Source organism: Urocitellus parryii, chromosome 7, assembly GCF_045843805.1.
Source record: "Urocitellus parryii isolate mUroPar1 chromosome 7, mUroPar1.hap1, whole genome shotgun sequence".
Taxonomy (NCBI): Eukaryota; Metazoa; Chordata; class Mammalia; order Rodentia; family Sciuridae; genus Urocitellus; species Urocitellus parryii.
In genome coordinates, this window is record NC_135537.1 from 140,702,186 (window position 1) to 140,719,672 (window position 17,487).

Consider the following 17,487-nt stretch of genomic DNA (forward strand, 5'->3'; position numbering starts at 1 on the left):
TCATCTACAGCTAAAAAAAAAAAGAAGGATTCACTTATTATACCTATACCACTATAGAATTATTATTATCCCACCTCAATGGTAACAGGGCAAAATTAAACTCCTTGTAACAAAATGTTTCAATTCTATACTTTTAGTATTATTCAGCCAAATAATCATGATCAGTTCAAATTTCACCATAACACACAGAACTTCACCAAAATTACAATACATTTATGTTAAAAAGGTACATTAACTTTTTGAGGGGGCACCAGGGATTGAACTCAGAGGCACTAAACCACTGAGTCACATCCCCAGCCCTATTTTTTATTTTATTTAGAGACAGGGTCCACTGAGTTGCTAAGCACCTCGATTTTGCTGAGGCTGGCTTTGAACTTGCAATTCTCCTATCTCAGCCTCTGGAGCTATTAGGATTACAGGCATGCGCCACCACGCTAGGCTAGGATACATTACTTTTATTTTTAAATTAACAGGACTGTTTTCACAATGTTTACATGGTATCATTGAAAGTATCAGAGGAAACTTTACCATATATATAAAAGTCATCTGAATTCTGGAGGAAAATCTGCAGTAAACTTGCAAAAGTTCTATTATCTCTTATTGTCTATGAGTTCTAGAAAATGCTGCTTTTGCTAACACTTCAGGTGTTTGTTCATACCTTTTCACAATCAGTTCAAGACATTCAGAATTAATTCATTCTAAACCAAAACCAATGAAAATTACAATAAGGAGGACAGATACCAACCCATGCTGTGTGTTCACGTAAATAGCAGCCTTTGTATTCTATACTGTTGGGATGTTTTATTCTTTGTAGAAATTTGACTTCTTTAATAATATCTTGCCATTTCTGTGGGGAGAAAAAAGAAATAAGGAAAAAGATATGAACAGTTTGTTTTCCTAAGAAAGCTACAGGAAAAAAAGCTTGATTTATGCTGTTTAGATGAAATGTCAAAATAAAAATTTAAAATAAATTATATGATATAGTTTACAATGTTATTGCATAATCTACAAAATTATTTCATTTGTGGTAGTTCACATACTATCAAGCATGTGATGATAATTATGTAACACATTTAGTAATTTTTTTTTCCCAAAAGAAAAATCAGTATTATGCCCATACCACTGTAGAATTACTACCACATCAATTACCCAATGACAGCAGCAAGGTGAAACTCACCTCCCTACTTTTTAATTTAATTTTATTTTTCAGTTGTAGTTGGACACAATACCTTTATTTTACTTATTTTTATGTGCTGCTGAGGATAGAACCCAGGGCCTTGCACATGCTAGGAAAGCACTCTACCGCTAAGCCACATCCCCAGCATCCCCCCCTTTTTAAAAAATTTTTTATGAATATTTTTTAGTTGTAGATGAACACAGTATCTTTATTTTTTTTTATGGGGTGCTGAGGATCGAACTCAGTGCCCCACACATGTGAGGCAAGTAAGCTTTACCACTGAGCTACAGCCTCAGACCCTCCCCAGCACCCACTTTTTAAATTTACATACCAGAAAGTTCATCTATTGTGTTTTCTGACTTATTTCTTCTAAATGTTAATCTTCTTTTCGTTCTTAATTCAAATGAAATAATTTCTCTGAAATTTAAGTTCCTAAACGCATATTCTAAAATGCTAGTGGAATTAGTTATTGTATAGGCAAGTTCACAGAAAAGCAAGAGTATGAAAACCTTTTCCTACACATTTTGCTAAGAGCCTTCCTCACTAATATCTACCAGGAAATACAGGTAAACTCTTGACTTTATACGTGCCAGGCAAGTGCACTACCACTGAGCCCCAGGGCCCTAGCCCCAGCCCCATGTGACACATAATTTCACAAATTGGAGACCAGCCCCGGCAACTTAGTGAAACTGTCTCAAATAGCTAGGAATATACCTCAGTGGTAGAATGCTTGCCTAAAATACATAAGGCCCCTAGATTCAACTTCCAGAATTGCAAAAACAAACAAACAAAAGAAATAAGGCCTTGGATCCATATGAAGAAATTCTAGAGGTCTAGTAGGTATGAAATAGGAACTAGGAATCTGTTTTTTGTTCTTGTTTTGGTTTTTTTGAAGCTTTACTGCTGATAAGGACTATATAATTAAGGGCAGGGAAAGTAGTATAATAGAAAACTTTAAGAAATGTTTTATACTAGATTTAATATCATATCTCTGATGTTATTTCACAAGCACACAACCAAATACACAAAATATTTTCAATGTTTTATACAATAAAACATTGAAACATGATTTATGCTGTTCAGATGAAATGTCAAAATAAAAATTTAAAATAAATTATATGATATAGTTTACAATGTACTACAATATATTATAAAATACTAAATTCAGAAAACCTATTTTATGAACTTTAAATTTTAAATTTGAATACTCTGGGAGACAGAGTCTTATAAATTATATTCCTCTAATGAAAAAAACTTTCATAAAAGAAACCAATATTATATGTTATAGATGATGCTATAAATGAACTTTTTTGTTCTAGGTATGACTAATTAATTATTAGACTTAAGTATAATCAACAGCACATGAAAGCTAGTCCTAAAGTTATTTTATACAATGATGAATAAAATTAAACCTGCAAGAAATATTAGGAGTTTTTAAGAGATCAAAATAATGAACCATGATATAATCCTAACAGTATTATCATACCCACAAATTATGATCATCACAAAAACATGATTCACCATAAATTAGATTCCAAAAAAGTATAAAACCAAAATCTTTAGAACAGATCCAGCAATTCTACTTCTGGGCATATACCCGAAATAACTAAAAGTAAGGATGCAAAAGAAATATTTTACATTCATAGCAACATTATGAATAATAGCCAAGGGCTGGAAGCAACCCAAGTATCCATTTATAGATGATACGAATATAAATGTGAGGTGTGAGTGTGTGTACAGATAGAAAGGCTAATATATTGATATGAGATACACATACAATGGAGTATTTTTCAGTCTTAAAAAGGGCATGATGTATGCTACATGACATAAGTTACTCACAAAAGAACAAATACTAAATGATTCCATGTACAGAATTAAAGAACGAACAAGGCTCGTCGTCGGAGAAAATGCCCGTTTATTGAGGAACAGCTCTGCATATTTATAGAGCCAGGGGTGGTTTGACAGTTATGACAGAATGGTTTTAACAGTTGGCATGGGGTGCTTTCCGACTGTTGGATAAGGATCATGTGACACAGCAGGGCTCACCATTGGACGGCTCTTCTTGGGGGATGGGGAAGTTCTGATTGGTGGGTAAGGATCATGTGAGTTAGCAGGGCTCACCATTGGACAGCTCTTCTGGGGGATGGGGAGAATAGTCTTTGGAGCTGGGGCAACTCCCAACACAGAATACCTACATTACTCAAATTCATAAGAGAAGGGAAAAATAGAATGGTAGTTGGTAGGGGCTGGGGAATGGAGAATTATTCTTTAATAAATATAGAGTTTCAGTTTGGCAAAATGAAAAAGTTTTGGAGAAGGATAGTAATAATGGTGGCAAAATAATAGGAATATATTTAATGCTACTGAACTGTACATTTATAAATGTTTAAGAAGGCAAGTTTTGTTATGTGTATTTCACCATAATTAAAATCTTTTAAAAATTTTTAAATTAAACACTCTCAGAATTTTAGATTTAAAAAGCAGATTATGAGGAGCTGGGGTTATAGCTCAGTGGTATAGCACTTGCCTCACATGTGCAAGTCAATAGGTTCAATACTCAGCACCACATATAAATAAATGAACAGAAATAAGGTCCAACAACAATTAAAAAAATAAATTCATGAAAAAGTAGATTATGAGCTGGTGATATAGTTCTGAGGTGTAGAATTTGCCTAGCATGTATGAAGCCCAGGGTTGAATTCCCAGAACCACAAGAGAGGGGGGGGGGGGAGAGATTATATTTTATAAACAAATTTAGAATAAAAAAGAATCAGAATAGTAGTAACCTAAAAACAGAGGACACAAGTTAGGAGGGCTTTTGGGCTGCCATTAACATTTTGTTCTGGCCAGACGTTAATACTTAAATAAGAAAAATTCATTCAGGTACAAATGTAAGATTTGCACATATTTACTTTATTGCTGTTATTTTTTTTTGGGGGGGGGGCAGTACTGGGGATTTAACTAAGGGGCACTTGACCACTGAGCCCATTCCCAGCCCTATTTTATATTTTATTTAGAGACAGGGTCTCATTGAGTTGTTTAGGCGCCTTGCTTTTTTTTGCTGAGACTATCATTGAACTCTCGAACCTCCTGCCTCAGCCTCCAGAGCTGTTGGGATTACAGGTATGTGTGCACTACCATGCCCAGCTTGTACACTTTTGTGTATATTATACATTAAAATTCCTAAAAGATTTCAAACTTTTTGTCTTCAATTAAAAATAGTATTTCATTCCCTAACATATAAATAAAAATGTACATATTTAACCTACCTCTGTAGACTGCTTTCCACTATAAGACATTTTCTTGATGGCCACCACTTCATTGGTACGCACATCCCGTGCCTTCAAAAAAAGAATTTTAAAAGGATCATTGTAAAAATCAATAAATTTAATCTGAGCAAACATTTCTTTGAGAATAAAAGCATTTATAAACAGCTATGTCAAAAAGGACATCAAAACTCCTTTAAGTGGGAGAAGAAATAAGGAGATGTTAAGTCAAAGAATGGAAAATAGAAAATATTTAAGATATGCAACAAGTCTAAAAACCTAATTGTAATATGAAAATTAATATTAATAAAATTGTAGTATATTGTGGACTTTTGTTAAATAAGTAGGTTATAGCTGCTTTGTCACACACAAAAAGTAAGTGAAATGGGGCTAGGATTGTGGCTCAGTGGTAGAGCACTTGCTTAGCATGTGTGAGGCCTTGGGTTCAAGTCTTAGCACCACATATAAATAAAATAAAAATCAATTTACAACTAAAATAAATATATATATTTTAAAAAAAGGTAAGATGACAGACATGTTAACCTACTTCATTTCAGTCCACTTCACTGTTTCCAAGTATCTGATAAGTTTATAAACCTCAAATATACACAATAAAATTTACTTAAAAAATAAAATGAACTAAAACCCTTCCTTTTAAACAACATTTGAAAAATAACAACAAATAATAACACCAAAACTCATAAAATTATCCAGGTGCTAGTATTTTGGAAAGAAAAATAAACAACCTATAACCTAGTTGAGAGGAAAAGGTAAACAGAGTAATATTATAAATAAAGAGGCAAAATAAGACTAGTATTTATAGGTATGAAATGGACAACTTTCTAGGCAAGAATACATTATTAATACTGGTCCAAAGAATAAAACACAAGTAAAACAATGGTGAAAGATTAAAAAGACGACAAAATGAATCAATTACCTTTAAAACAGTCTTTAATGGAAAAAAGTGTTACCAGGGGAACTTTTCAGGTGAGGGGGAAGAAAAGAAAAGCTATCCCATTAATTTTACAAAGGTAGTACACCCTATAATGCCTATAAGGCATTAAAACCTTATGAACAGCACAAAATGGAAAGTTAAGTACCAATTTAATTTGTAAATTTTACAAAACCAATTTTACAGGGTGTGAAAAGAACTTCTTTTTTTCTCTGGCATGGTGGGGAGGAGAGTGTGGGGGTTGAATTCAGGGAAACTCAACCACTGAACCACATCCCCAGCCCTATTTTTTTTTTTTAATAAGCACTCTACTGACTAAGCTATATTTTCAGCCCTGATCTGTAATCTTTTTATTTTTTTTTGTTTTTAGTTTTTGGCAGACACAACATCTTTGTTTGTATGTGGTGCTGAGGATCGAACCCAGGCCGCACACATGCCAGGCGAGTGTGCTACTGCTTGAGCCACACCCCCAGCACCCCCAGCCCTCACTGAGTTGCTTAGTACTTCACTATTGCTGAGGCTGGCTTTGCACTCTCAATCCTCCTGCCTCAGTCTCCTGAGCCTGGTGAAAAGAACTTTTCATTTGGACAACATACAATCACATATGTGGTCTGCCACATTTCTTTTTTTTTTTTTTTAATATTTATTTTTTAGTTTTCGGCGGACACAACACCTTTGTTTGTATGTGGTGCTGAGGATCGAACCCGGGCCACACGCATGCCAGGCGAGCGTGCTACCGCTTGAGCCACATCCCCAGCCCTCTGCCACATTTCTTAACAAACTACTTACTTTCTAAGTAGGTGTTCTCTTTGGCTCTTTAATTTCCACATCCTATGGCCTATCTACTGACATAGTGTTGGTTCTATTTAAAGTATTGGAGACTGAAAGATAATGTTTATCTTCCTTGCAATCTACAGATAATAATCCTCTTGGATATCTCTCTGGTTTGGTTTCAAATACTATGATGCCAGTCTGTGATTAGATTTCTTGATGAGACAGCAATACTGGCTGCCTCAATTACAGTATTTTTTAATTTAATGTGATCCCTACTGCCAATTAATGAAAATTCAAGGACATGCTATAAGGACGACTTTTAGTTATCTGAAGAGAAGGTCTTCCCTCTATGAACAAGACACTGCATTTAATACTGTCATGGGTTGGAGGTAGGCAGAAAGGAGAAAACAGAAGAATAGACATTCACATATGGCTTTATCTGATACCACAGAATACCCTGAATACCCAGAAATGGAATTTCAGCAAATAGTCTAGGCTATATTCAAACTTTCCTTTTCTATGTGTTGTGTATTTCCCAGACAACAAGACAATAACTTTAGATTTTGGCTTCTTAAGTCAGCATATATTTTATGATATAAGTGTTAAAACAGAGTGAAGTCAGTATAGCACAATAATCCCTTGTCATGTCTTCCTCTATATTGGTAATTGGGAAACTTAGGACTGGGAATATAGCTTAATAAAAGAACACTTGCCTAGCATGTGCAATCCCCATCACCACACACAGAAAAAATTCCAATCCAAGAAATTGGAAAACTTTTTCAATAAAGGGAAAGACAGCAATAGGCTCTGTGGGCCACATACAATCTCTCATGCATATTCTTTTTTCAGTCCTTGAGATCAAACCCCATTGCTTTGTGCATGACTACCAAAGCTACACCCTCAGTCCCTTTTTTTTTTTTTTTTAATGTATAAATCATTCTTAGTTTGGGAGCTGAGCAAAAGCGGGTCACAGGTTGGATCTTGCCTGTGAGCTACTGTCAGCCCCTTATATAAATAAATACATAGTAAACATTTTGCCACATTTACTCTAGAACTTTCTATCTAAACATACATATTACTATTTTATTATTGAAGAGTCATGTGATATTAGACAAAAACACTTCTTCATATATATCCTGAGAACAAGAACATTCTCTTGTATAACCACAGTACAATGATCAAATTAAGAAATGTGGCACTGGCCAGGGATTGTAGCTTAGTGGTACAGTGCCTGCCTAGCATGTGTGAAGCACTGGGTTCGATCCTCAGCACCACATAAAAATAAATAAATATAGGTATTGCATCCATCTACAAGAGAGTATGTGGGCTGGGGATGTGGCTCAAGCAGTAGCGCGCTCGCCTGGCATGCGTGTGGCCCGGGTTCGATCCTCAGCACCACATACAAACAAAGATGTTGTGTCCGCCGAAAACTAAAAAATAAATATTAAAAAATTCTGTCTCTCTCTCTCTCCTCTCCTCTCTCTCTCTCTGTCTTAAAAAAAAAAATTAAAAAAAAAAGAGAGTATGTGTGTGTGTGTGTATGTAAAGAAATTCAACACTGATATAATCCTATAATCCATACATATAGTTGAATGTACATAGTTCATATTAAAATTTCAACAAATTGGGCTGGGATTGTAGCTTAGTAGTAGAGTTTGTTGCCTGGCATGTGCGAGGCCCTGGTTCAACCCTCAACACCACATAAAAATAAATACTATAAAAAAAAATCTTGAAAACTAAAAAATATTTTTTAAAAAATTTAACAACTGTCTTAGTAATGTCCTTTAAAGCAATTTTGTTTCTAATTCAGGATCTCCTATTATGCTTAAATGCCAATCTCTCCTAAACCAGCTTCTGATACACGGTTTAAAAATATATCACCTTTGGGGGGCTATGGTTGTGGCTCAGTGCTTGCCTAGTTCATGTGAGGCCCAGGGTTCGATCCTCAGCACCACATAAAAATAAATAAAATAAAGGTATTGACAACTACAATTAAAAAATAAATATTAAAAAAAAAGAAACATACCACCTTTGGGTTACTGACAGAACAGACAAACCAGAACAAAAAGAACAAAAAGCCCAACACATTATGGAAGGATTCCCAAGTTCTGAAGAAGTTAATCAACCATATTTGTCCTCCTGGTATATACTAAGCATAACTCCTAACTGAATATAGTAAACATTTGCAAAACATATAGTATCCTGACATGAAGATACATGCCTGTAATCCCAGCTACCCAAGAGGCTGATGCGGCAGAATCACTTGAGCCCACAAGATCAAGACCAGTCTGGGACACACAGTGGGACCCTAACCAATAGAAAACAAAAGAGTACTGACAAATGCTAGGACATAAAAAGAACTCCTCCTACAAATCAAAAAAGAAAAATGGGGCCTTTTTTTTTTTAAAGGACAAAATATTTTAACAGACACTGCCAAAGATATGTAAATAGCCATTAAACCCCATGAAATGGCACTCAACATAACCAATCAAGGAAAGATATTAAAACCATACTGAGCTGGGCACAGTGTTGTAGGTCTGTCATCCCAGTTATTTGAGAGGCTGAGTGGGGAAGATGGCTTGAGCCCATGAGTTCAAGACCAGCCTGGGCAACAAAGTGAGACACCCTCTCATAACAAAATAAAAACCATATAAAAGAGTACTACACATCCTGGACTGGGGTCCTGGCTCAGTGGTAGAGTGCTCGCTAGCACGTGCGAGGCCCTGAGTTTGATCACCACAGATAGATAAGATAGATAGATAGACAGACAGACAGATAGATAGATAAATAAATAAATAAAGGTATTGTGTCCAACTACAGCTAAAAAATAAATTTAAAAAATGCTTAAAAGAAAAGAGTACTACACATCCATCATAATGGCTGAAATTCAAATGTCTGTCAACATCAAAGGTTGGAGAGGACATAAAGCAAACAGAATTCTTGTGCACTGCTGCCAGGAGTATAAAATTTCTGTCTTGATGAAAAAGTATGGAAATTTGTTACAAAACTAAACTTATATCTGCCCTATGACCCAACAATTCCAGTATCAGTATTTATGCAGAAAAATGGAATTGTAAGTCTACAAAGAGACTGGGATAAGAATGTTCACAGCAATTTTTTTATTCATAAAAGCCAAAAAAGGATTATATGAGAACACCATTGCCCATGAATCAGATAAAAATAAATTCCTAGAAACCCAAAAATTACCTAACTCAAGAAAATTTTTAAATATCTCAATAGATCTAATAACAGTGTGAGGCACTGGGTTTGATCCTCAGCACCACATTAAAAAAAATAAAAAATAAAGGTATTGTGTCTATTAAAAGAGGGGGGGAGGGAGAGAGAGATTGAATCTGTAATCAAAAACCTCCCAAGAGGCTGGGCATGATGACATACACCTGTAATTCCAGTGGCTCCAGAGGCTGAGGCAGGAGAATTGCCAAGTTCAAAGTTACTCTCAGTCATTTAGTAAGGCCTACCTTATCCAGTCCTGTTAATGAGTCCCTGTCTCAAAATAAAAAATAAGAAATAAAAAGACAGGCTAGAGATGTAGCTTAGTGGTCAAACACCCCTGGGTTTAATCCCCAGTACAAAAACAAAAACCTCCCTAGAAAGAAAAGTCTAGAATCAAATGGCTTCCCTGATGAAAGAATCACTCTATATCCTACATACATATATATATTAATATTTTAGTTGTAGATGGACGTAATACCTATATTTCATTTATTTTTGTGGAGTGCTGACGATCAAACTCAGTGTCTCAGATGTGCCAGGGAAGCACTCTGCAACTGAGCCACCCTCAGCCCCTACATCTTTTACACATAAGTTTATATATATATGCTGTCATTCACCATTTGTTTTCTAAAACAAACACATTGTTTGTTTTATTTTGTGGAATTTCTTATTTTTTATATTAATTTATGTATAATAGTTAGTTGCTCTCCAGATTTCATTATATATTTGATTTATCATAATTTGCCTTATCATTTCATATGATTAGATATTTAGATTCTTTCTTTTTTTTTGCTATTAAATATAATGCTGTAATGAACATCATTATATTCCTTTTTTTTTTTTTTTGTCAATTTGAGGGTAAAAGAAGTAAAGGAAAATAAGGCAATGTGTACAGCTGTTAAAATCTGAGCAACTAAGACAGGAAAAATAAATCAAAGCCATCCAAGTTTCAAAGGAATAAGTAAAACAGCTCCATTTGCAGACAATGTGCTCCTAAATATAGAAATTCCAAAGAATTCAAAAGAAAGCTATCAAAGCAAATAAATTCAGCTAACTTGTCAGATACAAGATTAATACACAAATCAGCTTTGTTTATATACAGCAGCAATAAAAAATTCAAAGAGAAAATTTAGAAAGTAATTCCATTTAGAAATAAATTTAACGGAAGTGAAACATTTGTACATTTAAAACTCAAAAATAGGGAGTGGAGAGATAGTTCATTGGTAGAGTACTTGTCTAGCATGTATAAGGTCCTGGTTTGAATTCCTAGCACCACAAAACAAAAACAAACCCTTTGAAATACAGCTGTAAAAAATTAAAGATCTAAACATATATTTAGAAAGTCATCCTGTGTTCATGGATTTTAGAAGACTTAATATTTGAATTTTAATGGGCCCTAAAATAATCCTTATAAAGAATAAAAAAGTTGGGAGAGAAAAACTTCTTGAAATCAAACTTACTACGAAGGTACAATAAACAAAATAGTGTGGTGCATCTATTTTGCATATTCTAGGCTATCAAAATATTGTAGGCATACAAAAAAATGTAATAGAATCAAGAGTTCAGAAATAAACCTAGATAATATGGTGAACTCATTTGAAAAGAAGACCAAGACATGCAAACTTCTATGTATCAAAATATTTTATCAGGGTTGGGGTTGTGGCTCAGAGGTAAAGCTCTTGCCTAGCATGTGTGAGGCACCAGGTTCGATTCTCGGCACCACATATCAGTAAATAAAGGTCTAACAACAATTAAAAACAATATTAAAAAAAATTATCAAGAAAAGGAAAAGATAAACTACAGAATGGGAGAAAATGTTTGCAAATCATGATAAAGATTTAATATCCTGAGCTAGGAGTATAACTCAGTGGTACAACACTTGCCCAGCAGGCTAGAAACCTTGGGTTAAGCACTGCACCAAAAAAAACCAAAAAGATTTAATACCCTGAATATGTATAAAGAACTTCTACACCTTAATGAAAAAGGAAAAAAACAACAATTTCACAAATGGGCAAAGAAGAAATACAAATGGCACATGAAAAGACCTTCAATATCACTAGTCATTAAAGAAATGCAAATCAAAACCTCAATGAGATCTTCACACCTAGTATGATGGCTATAATCAGAATAACATAATTGAAACTATAACATTGTCACAGATGTAGAGATACTGGAACACTTTTAATCTGCTGGTAGTACAACTACTATGGTGCAGTTTGACAATTCCTCTAAGATAAACAGAGAACCTAGGATTCCATTCCTCAGTATACATTCAAAATTGAAAACAGGAACTTGTTGAGAAAACAGTATCACAAAATATGGCCATTTGATATGATCAGTACTCTGAACTAAAATGTAGACTGAAAACCAAGATCTCTCTGATCTTCTTTTATGATCCTCTCTCTCTTCCTCAAAGCCAAAAGAGAGACTTTCTCTGAAAGTTTTAAATTGTGTGCTGTTCTGAGTAATTTCTCCATCCTGCCCAGGACATGAATGAATCATCTCTTTGTCCAGAGTATCCATGGTGCATGTGCTACCCACCCATTAATGACTTAACAAACTTCTTTTGTTACCTGATGTAACTGCTACAGTATCCAATGCTTGGGTCAATTAATGATTTAATAGCCCTTAAGCACAAGAGTAGTACTGTTGGCAATTTGGATGTGTCAAAGAGAAATCATAAAGTATTTCCTATAAGTAAAACAGCAACTTAAGAGAAGTTCTTGATTTAATAAGGAGGGAAAAAAAACTGTATGCTTTTGTTGATAAAATCTACAGTAAGAATGACTATTCATGAAATTATGAAGAAAAAAATCTGTGCTAGTTTTGCTATCACACTTAAACTGCAAAAATTATGGCTACTGTGCATGATAAATGTTCAGTTAAAATGGAAAAGACATGGGGCTGAAATGTGATTCAGTGCTAGAGTACTTGTGTAGCATTCACGCAGGTCTAGATTCCATCCCCATGGAGAGGAAGCGAGAGGAGTGAGGAAAAGAGGGAGGGAGAGAAGTAAGAAAAGTGTAAGTCACTCTATAAATTAGACATTGGGACAATATAGTATCTTTTACATATATATAAGCCATCCTATAAATAGTAGGAAATTGAGCACATATAATATTTGGAATGCTGGAGCAAAATGAGTAAAAGAGATGGTTTGCGGAAAGTCTCTAGATAGCCACAGGATGGTGGGCTAGTTGCCAAGGAAACAAACTACATACTCAGGATTGGAACTCACAACCTCACCCTCAACCTTCAGGAGAAAGAAAAGACTCTGAAGGTTGAGTTAATTACGAGTGACCAATAATTTAATCAATCACAATAATAAAAAGGACTGAGTTCAGAGGCTTCCAAGAAAGTAAAGAAGAACTTATCTAGCATTCTAGACTTCATTCTACATCTCTTTATCTGGCTGTGTGAAGAGAAGTATTTGTATCTTTAAAACATCCTATATAATCATGATAAACTGATTCCCCTAATACTGTAAACTACTCCAGCAAAATAATAAAACCCTAAAAAGGGGTTGTTAAACCGAGATTTCTAGCTGGCCAGTCAGAAACACAACCTGGAAATTTCAACTGGCATCTGAAGTGGGGATGGGGCAGTCTAATGGGACTGAACCCTCACCTTGTAGGATCTGACACTGTGGATACCATTGGTACAAAAATTGAATTAGAGGACATTGAGTTGATGTTTGCTGCAGAACTGATTGACTGCTTGATGTTTGTAGATACATCTGGTATAAGAAGCATGTTGTGAGAGCATATTAAGAATCCTTTTACTGAGCAAACTCTAGATCTCTTTATATTTTTGATTTTTACTCTGACATAACCCTTGAACACTTACAAAATAGACTGCTCCAAAGCTTCCATGGCCAATTTCTCTGAGATCTGTGAAGAGCTTTTCTGGATCTTCTTTGAAGAAGAGCTCTGCAATTTCGGGGTCCTTTAGACTGCCTGCTCTGTTAGTTGATGGCATCCTGCTGGGCAGTCAGCTGTCTTATTCTAATTTTATACTGCTATCCCAATCCTTGGTTCATCTGTATGAATGAAGCCACGTTGGCATAAAGTACTGTAGAGAAATAAGGAAAAAAAAAAGTAGGAAAGTTAAAAGCTGCTAAAAATAATTAAGATCATTTACTGACAGCACCCACAAAATTATGTCAGGCCTAGAATTTCACTGAAATGATAGTGTGGGCTACTATTGTAGTAGTTCCTAAGCCTAGCTCATTATCATAATCACCTGAGGCACTTAAAAAAATTTCTACAGTAAAGAACTTTTAAAATTTAGATACATCTTTATATTTCGGGAGAATTTCTATATCAATATTTATTACTATTTATTTTCTATTTCAATATTTATTTCTATATCAAAATTTACCTAATTCTAAACTGGGCATGATAGTGTGGTAGTACATGCTTATAATGCCAGTGACTGGGGAGGCTAAGGCAGGAGGATCTCAGGTTCTAAGCCAGCCTAGACAACTTAGTGAGATGCTGTCTCAAAATAAAAAATAAAAATGACTGGATATGTAACTCAGTGGTAAAGCACCCCTGGGTTCAACTCCCAGTACCAGGAAAAAAGAAGAAAGAAAGAAAATAAAGAAAAAAAGGCTCAGGGCTGGGGTTGTGGCTCAGCAGTAGAGCACTTGCCTAGCATGTGTGAGGCCCTGGGTTTGATCCTCAGCACCACATATAAATAAATAAAATAAAGGTATTATGTGCATACAACTAAAAAAATAAATATTAAAAAAAGGAAAAAAGGTTCATCTAATTCGAAATAGTCTGCGAGCAGAAGAGATAGTACAATACAAAGATTATTAAAAGCAAACAAAATAGCCAGGCATGGTGGTTCACACCTATAATCCCAGCATCTTGGAGGCTGAGGCTGGAGAAGTATAAGTTCAAAGCCAGCCTCTGCAACTTAGTGAGACCCTGTCTCAAAATAAAGCAGATGGACTGGGGATATAGCTTAGTTGGTAGAGTACTTCCCTCACATGCACAGGGCCCTGGGTACAATCCCCAGCACTACACACACAAAAAAATAAAACAGAAAAAAAAGATAAAACAGAACAAGGGTTGGGTTTATGGCTCAGTGGTTAAGTGCCCCTGGGTTCAATCCCCTGGGGTACACACACACACACACACACACACACACACAACACACACACACACAAAAAAAAAATACATACATAATAACCCAAGATTTACTCACAGTGTGTTTTGTTTGTTTGTTTAAGTATTTTTTTAATTGTGGACATAATGCCTTTATTCTTATTTATTTATTTTTATATGGTGCTGAGGATCAAACCCAGTGCCTTACCCGCACTAGGCGAGTGCTCTACCACTGAGCCACAACCCCAGTCCCACAGTGTTTTTAACAACAAAAAGACTCTATTAATGATCTTTATATATATAATACACAAAAGATGTAACTTGGCCCACTTTTTATTCCTTTCAGATGCCACATGACTGTATTAACCAAATCATACGCAGTAGAAGAAAGATGAATTCAACACAGATAACTGATTTACCAGATGTACATTAATATATGGCCTTTATCAACTAACTCTTTTTTTTTAATATTTATTTTTTAGTTATCGGCGGACACAACATCTTTGTTTGTATGTAGTGCTGAGGATCGAACCCGGGCCGCACGCATGCCAGGCGAGCACGCTACCGCTGAGCCACATCCCCAGCCCTCAACTAACTCTTTAGCTAAGAAGACCTAGAGATAACCAGTCAATTCCTTGGTGGTTCTGCTACCAATTCCTGTGTATCAGATTCTCCAATTTTTAAAATAGCTATCCTAATTGAGACACTTCAGAATCTGGGTTCTGGAATGATGTAGCCTGAATATGAATCTCAGCAACACTATTTATAAGCTGTGAATTTGGGTAGTCTCATTTTCCTAATCTGTAAAAATGAAAATAATAACCTATTCCATAGAATAGTTGTGAGGATTAAATGAGTTAATAAGTGTAAGCACAGACTAGTACTATGGCATAATAAAAGTTAGCTATTCTCTTAATTTCAATAATTTTAAAAAACTTCAGAATTGTCAGGCATGGTCAAATGCACTTGTAATTCCAACAGTTCAAGAGGCTGAGGCAGAAGAATCTCAAGATTCAGGCCAGATTCATCAATTCAGTGAGACCCTGCCTCAAAATAAAAAATAAAAGGGGCTGGAAATGTAGCTCAGTAGTAAAGTATCCAGGGTTCAATCCCTAGTGCCAAACGAAACAAAATAAAACCCCTTTAGAACTGATTTCATTAGACTTCTAAGGAGAAAAAAGCTCCAATTCTTCCTATGCTCTTTATGTGACTTCTAAGCAGGTTTCATTCTTAGTGAAATAACTGAAGCAATTTTAATTCCTGTTAGAAGATGTCTTTGCAGCTATATAAAACATATTCATCTGTCCTTTCTAACTCCCTAACATAATACTACACTGCAGTCAAAAGGTATAAACTGTCAAATTTATATTTCATTTCTAACATATACCCAAGGTTGCCCCATATACTTTAACCAATTTCCATACTTTGGAAATTACCTAAAACAACAAGTACCAATTATATTTTTCCCAAGACATGTGAACACAGAAAGGTTACTTGACTTCTCATCCCTAAAATGAGACAGTTGAACTAAATTCCATTTAAATTGTTAATATTTACGGGGCTGGGAATGTAGCTCATTGGTAAAGCACCTGTGTAGCATATGTGAGGCCCAGGGTTAGACTCCCAGCATAGCCAGAAGGGGGGAAAAAAAGCGTTAATGTTTAATTAATTGGGCTGGGGTTGTAGCTCAGTAGTATACAGAGCACCTGCCTAGCACATGTGAGGCACTGGGTTTGAGCCTCAGCACCACATAAAAATAAAATAACAGTACTGTATCTACAACTTAAAAACAAAATTTTAGGGGATGGGCTGTAGCTCAGCGCTTGCCTCACATGTGTGAGGCACTGGGTTTGATCCTCAGCACCACATAAAAATAAATAAAGATGCTGTGTGTTCATCCACAACTAAATAAATATTTTTTAAAAAATTTTAAAGAGAATTAAAAATATATAATTAATTGATCTCTAAAAGGCTTTAAATAAAACAGTGTTAAGATCTTATTTAAATTTTTTAATATATAATTAATTGATCTCTAAAAGGCTTTAAATAAAAACAGTGCTAAGATCTTATTTAAATTTTTTGAATGATGAAGTTTTAATATTCTAAAGAATTATTTTATGCCAGGCATGGTGGTGCATGCCTATAATCCTAGCAATTTAGGACTCTGAAGCAAAAGGATCTCAAAAGTTTGAGGCCAGCCTCAGCAATTAAGCAAGACTGTCTCAAAATAAAAATGGATAGGAATGTTGTCCAGTGATAAGAGTATCACTGGGTTCAATCCCCAATAATATCACCATCCCCTACACAAAGAATTACTTCATGTAAAAATTTTCTAATCAAATCCATGACATCTCTTTTATCTGCCTAACAAATTTCCACTCAAATCTTTCAAGATTAGATTAAATGTCATAATGTATACAAATTTTAACCCTATTAGCAAGAGTTGGTCACTCTTTATACCTCAAGACATTCTGCAGTATTTATAATATTATATTGCAACTCTCTCTTCTGTACAAAATGTGTCTTATTAATCTTTGTATCATCTCTCCACCTCTACCTCCTACCACCTACTTCCTACAGTTAATATTAAACTAAAGAATATACTTAATTTGGGCTGGGATTGTGGCTCAGTGGCAGAGCGCTGGTCTAGCATGTGCAAGGCCCCGGGTTCAATCCTTAGCACCACATAAAAATAAATAAATAAAATGAGGGATTTAAAAAATGAATATACTTAATTATATTCTATACAACATCTTAAAATTATTGTTCTTATGTATTTGCTGAACAAACAGCATGTACAAGATTATGATATACAAAACATTAAAGTTGATATAAATAGAGTAAATTCATAGCACCCTCTAGAAAATCAGATAGATAAAAAATACTAAGGGAATTAGAACACTTGCTCTACCAACTACCAAAAGATAACACATATCTACTGATCTTCTTAACAATATAAAAAAAGAAAAC

General features: G+C 34.9%; 1 protein-coding gene across 2 annotated transcripts in view; it reads right to left on the reverse strand.

The window, feature by feature from the left end:
• Taok1 (TAO kinase 1) overlaps nucleotides 1–17,487 on the reverse strand; it is a 129,741-nt gene that overhangs the window by 63,483 nt on the left and 48,771 nt on the right. For both annotated transcript variants that reach the window (XM_077801163.1, XM_026388776.2), the window contains exons 2-4: nucleotides 13,250–13,474; nucleotides 4,447–4,518; nucleotides 746–847 (exon numbers count right to left, since the gene is read on the reverse strand). In XM_077801163.1, coding sequence (XP_077657289.1) covers nucleotides 746–847; nucleotides 4,447–4,518; nucleotides 13,250–13,381 — 306 coding nt within the window. In that variant the 5' untranslated portion in view covers nucleotides 13,382–13,474. The remainder of the gene's footprint in view (nucleotides 1–745; nucleotides 848–4,446; nucleotides 4,519–13,249; nucleotides 13,475–17,487) is intronic.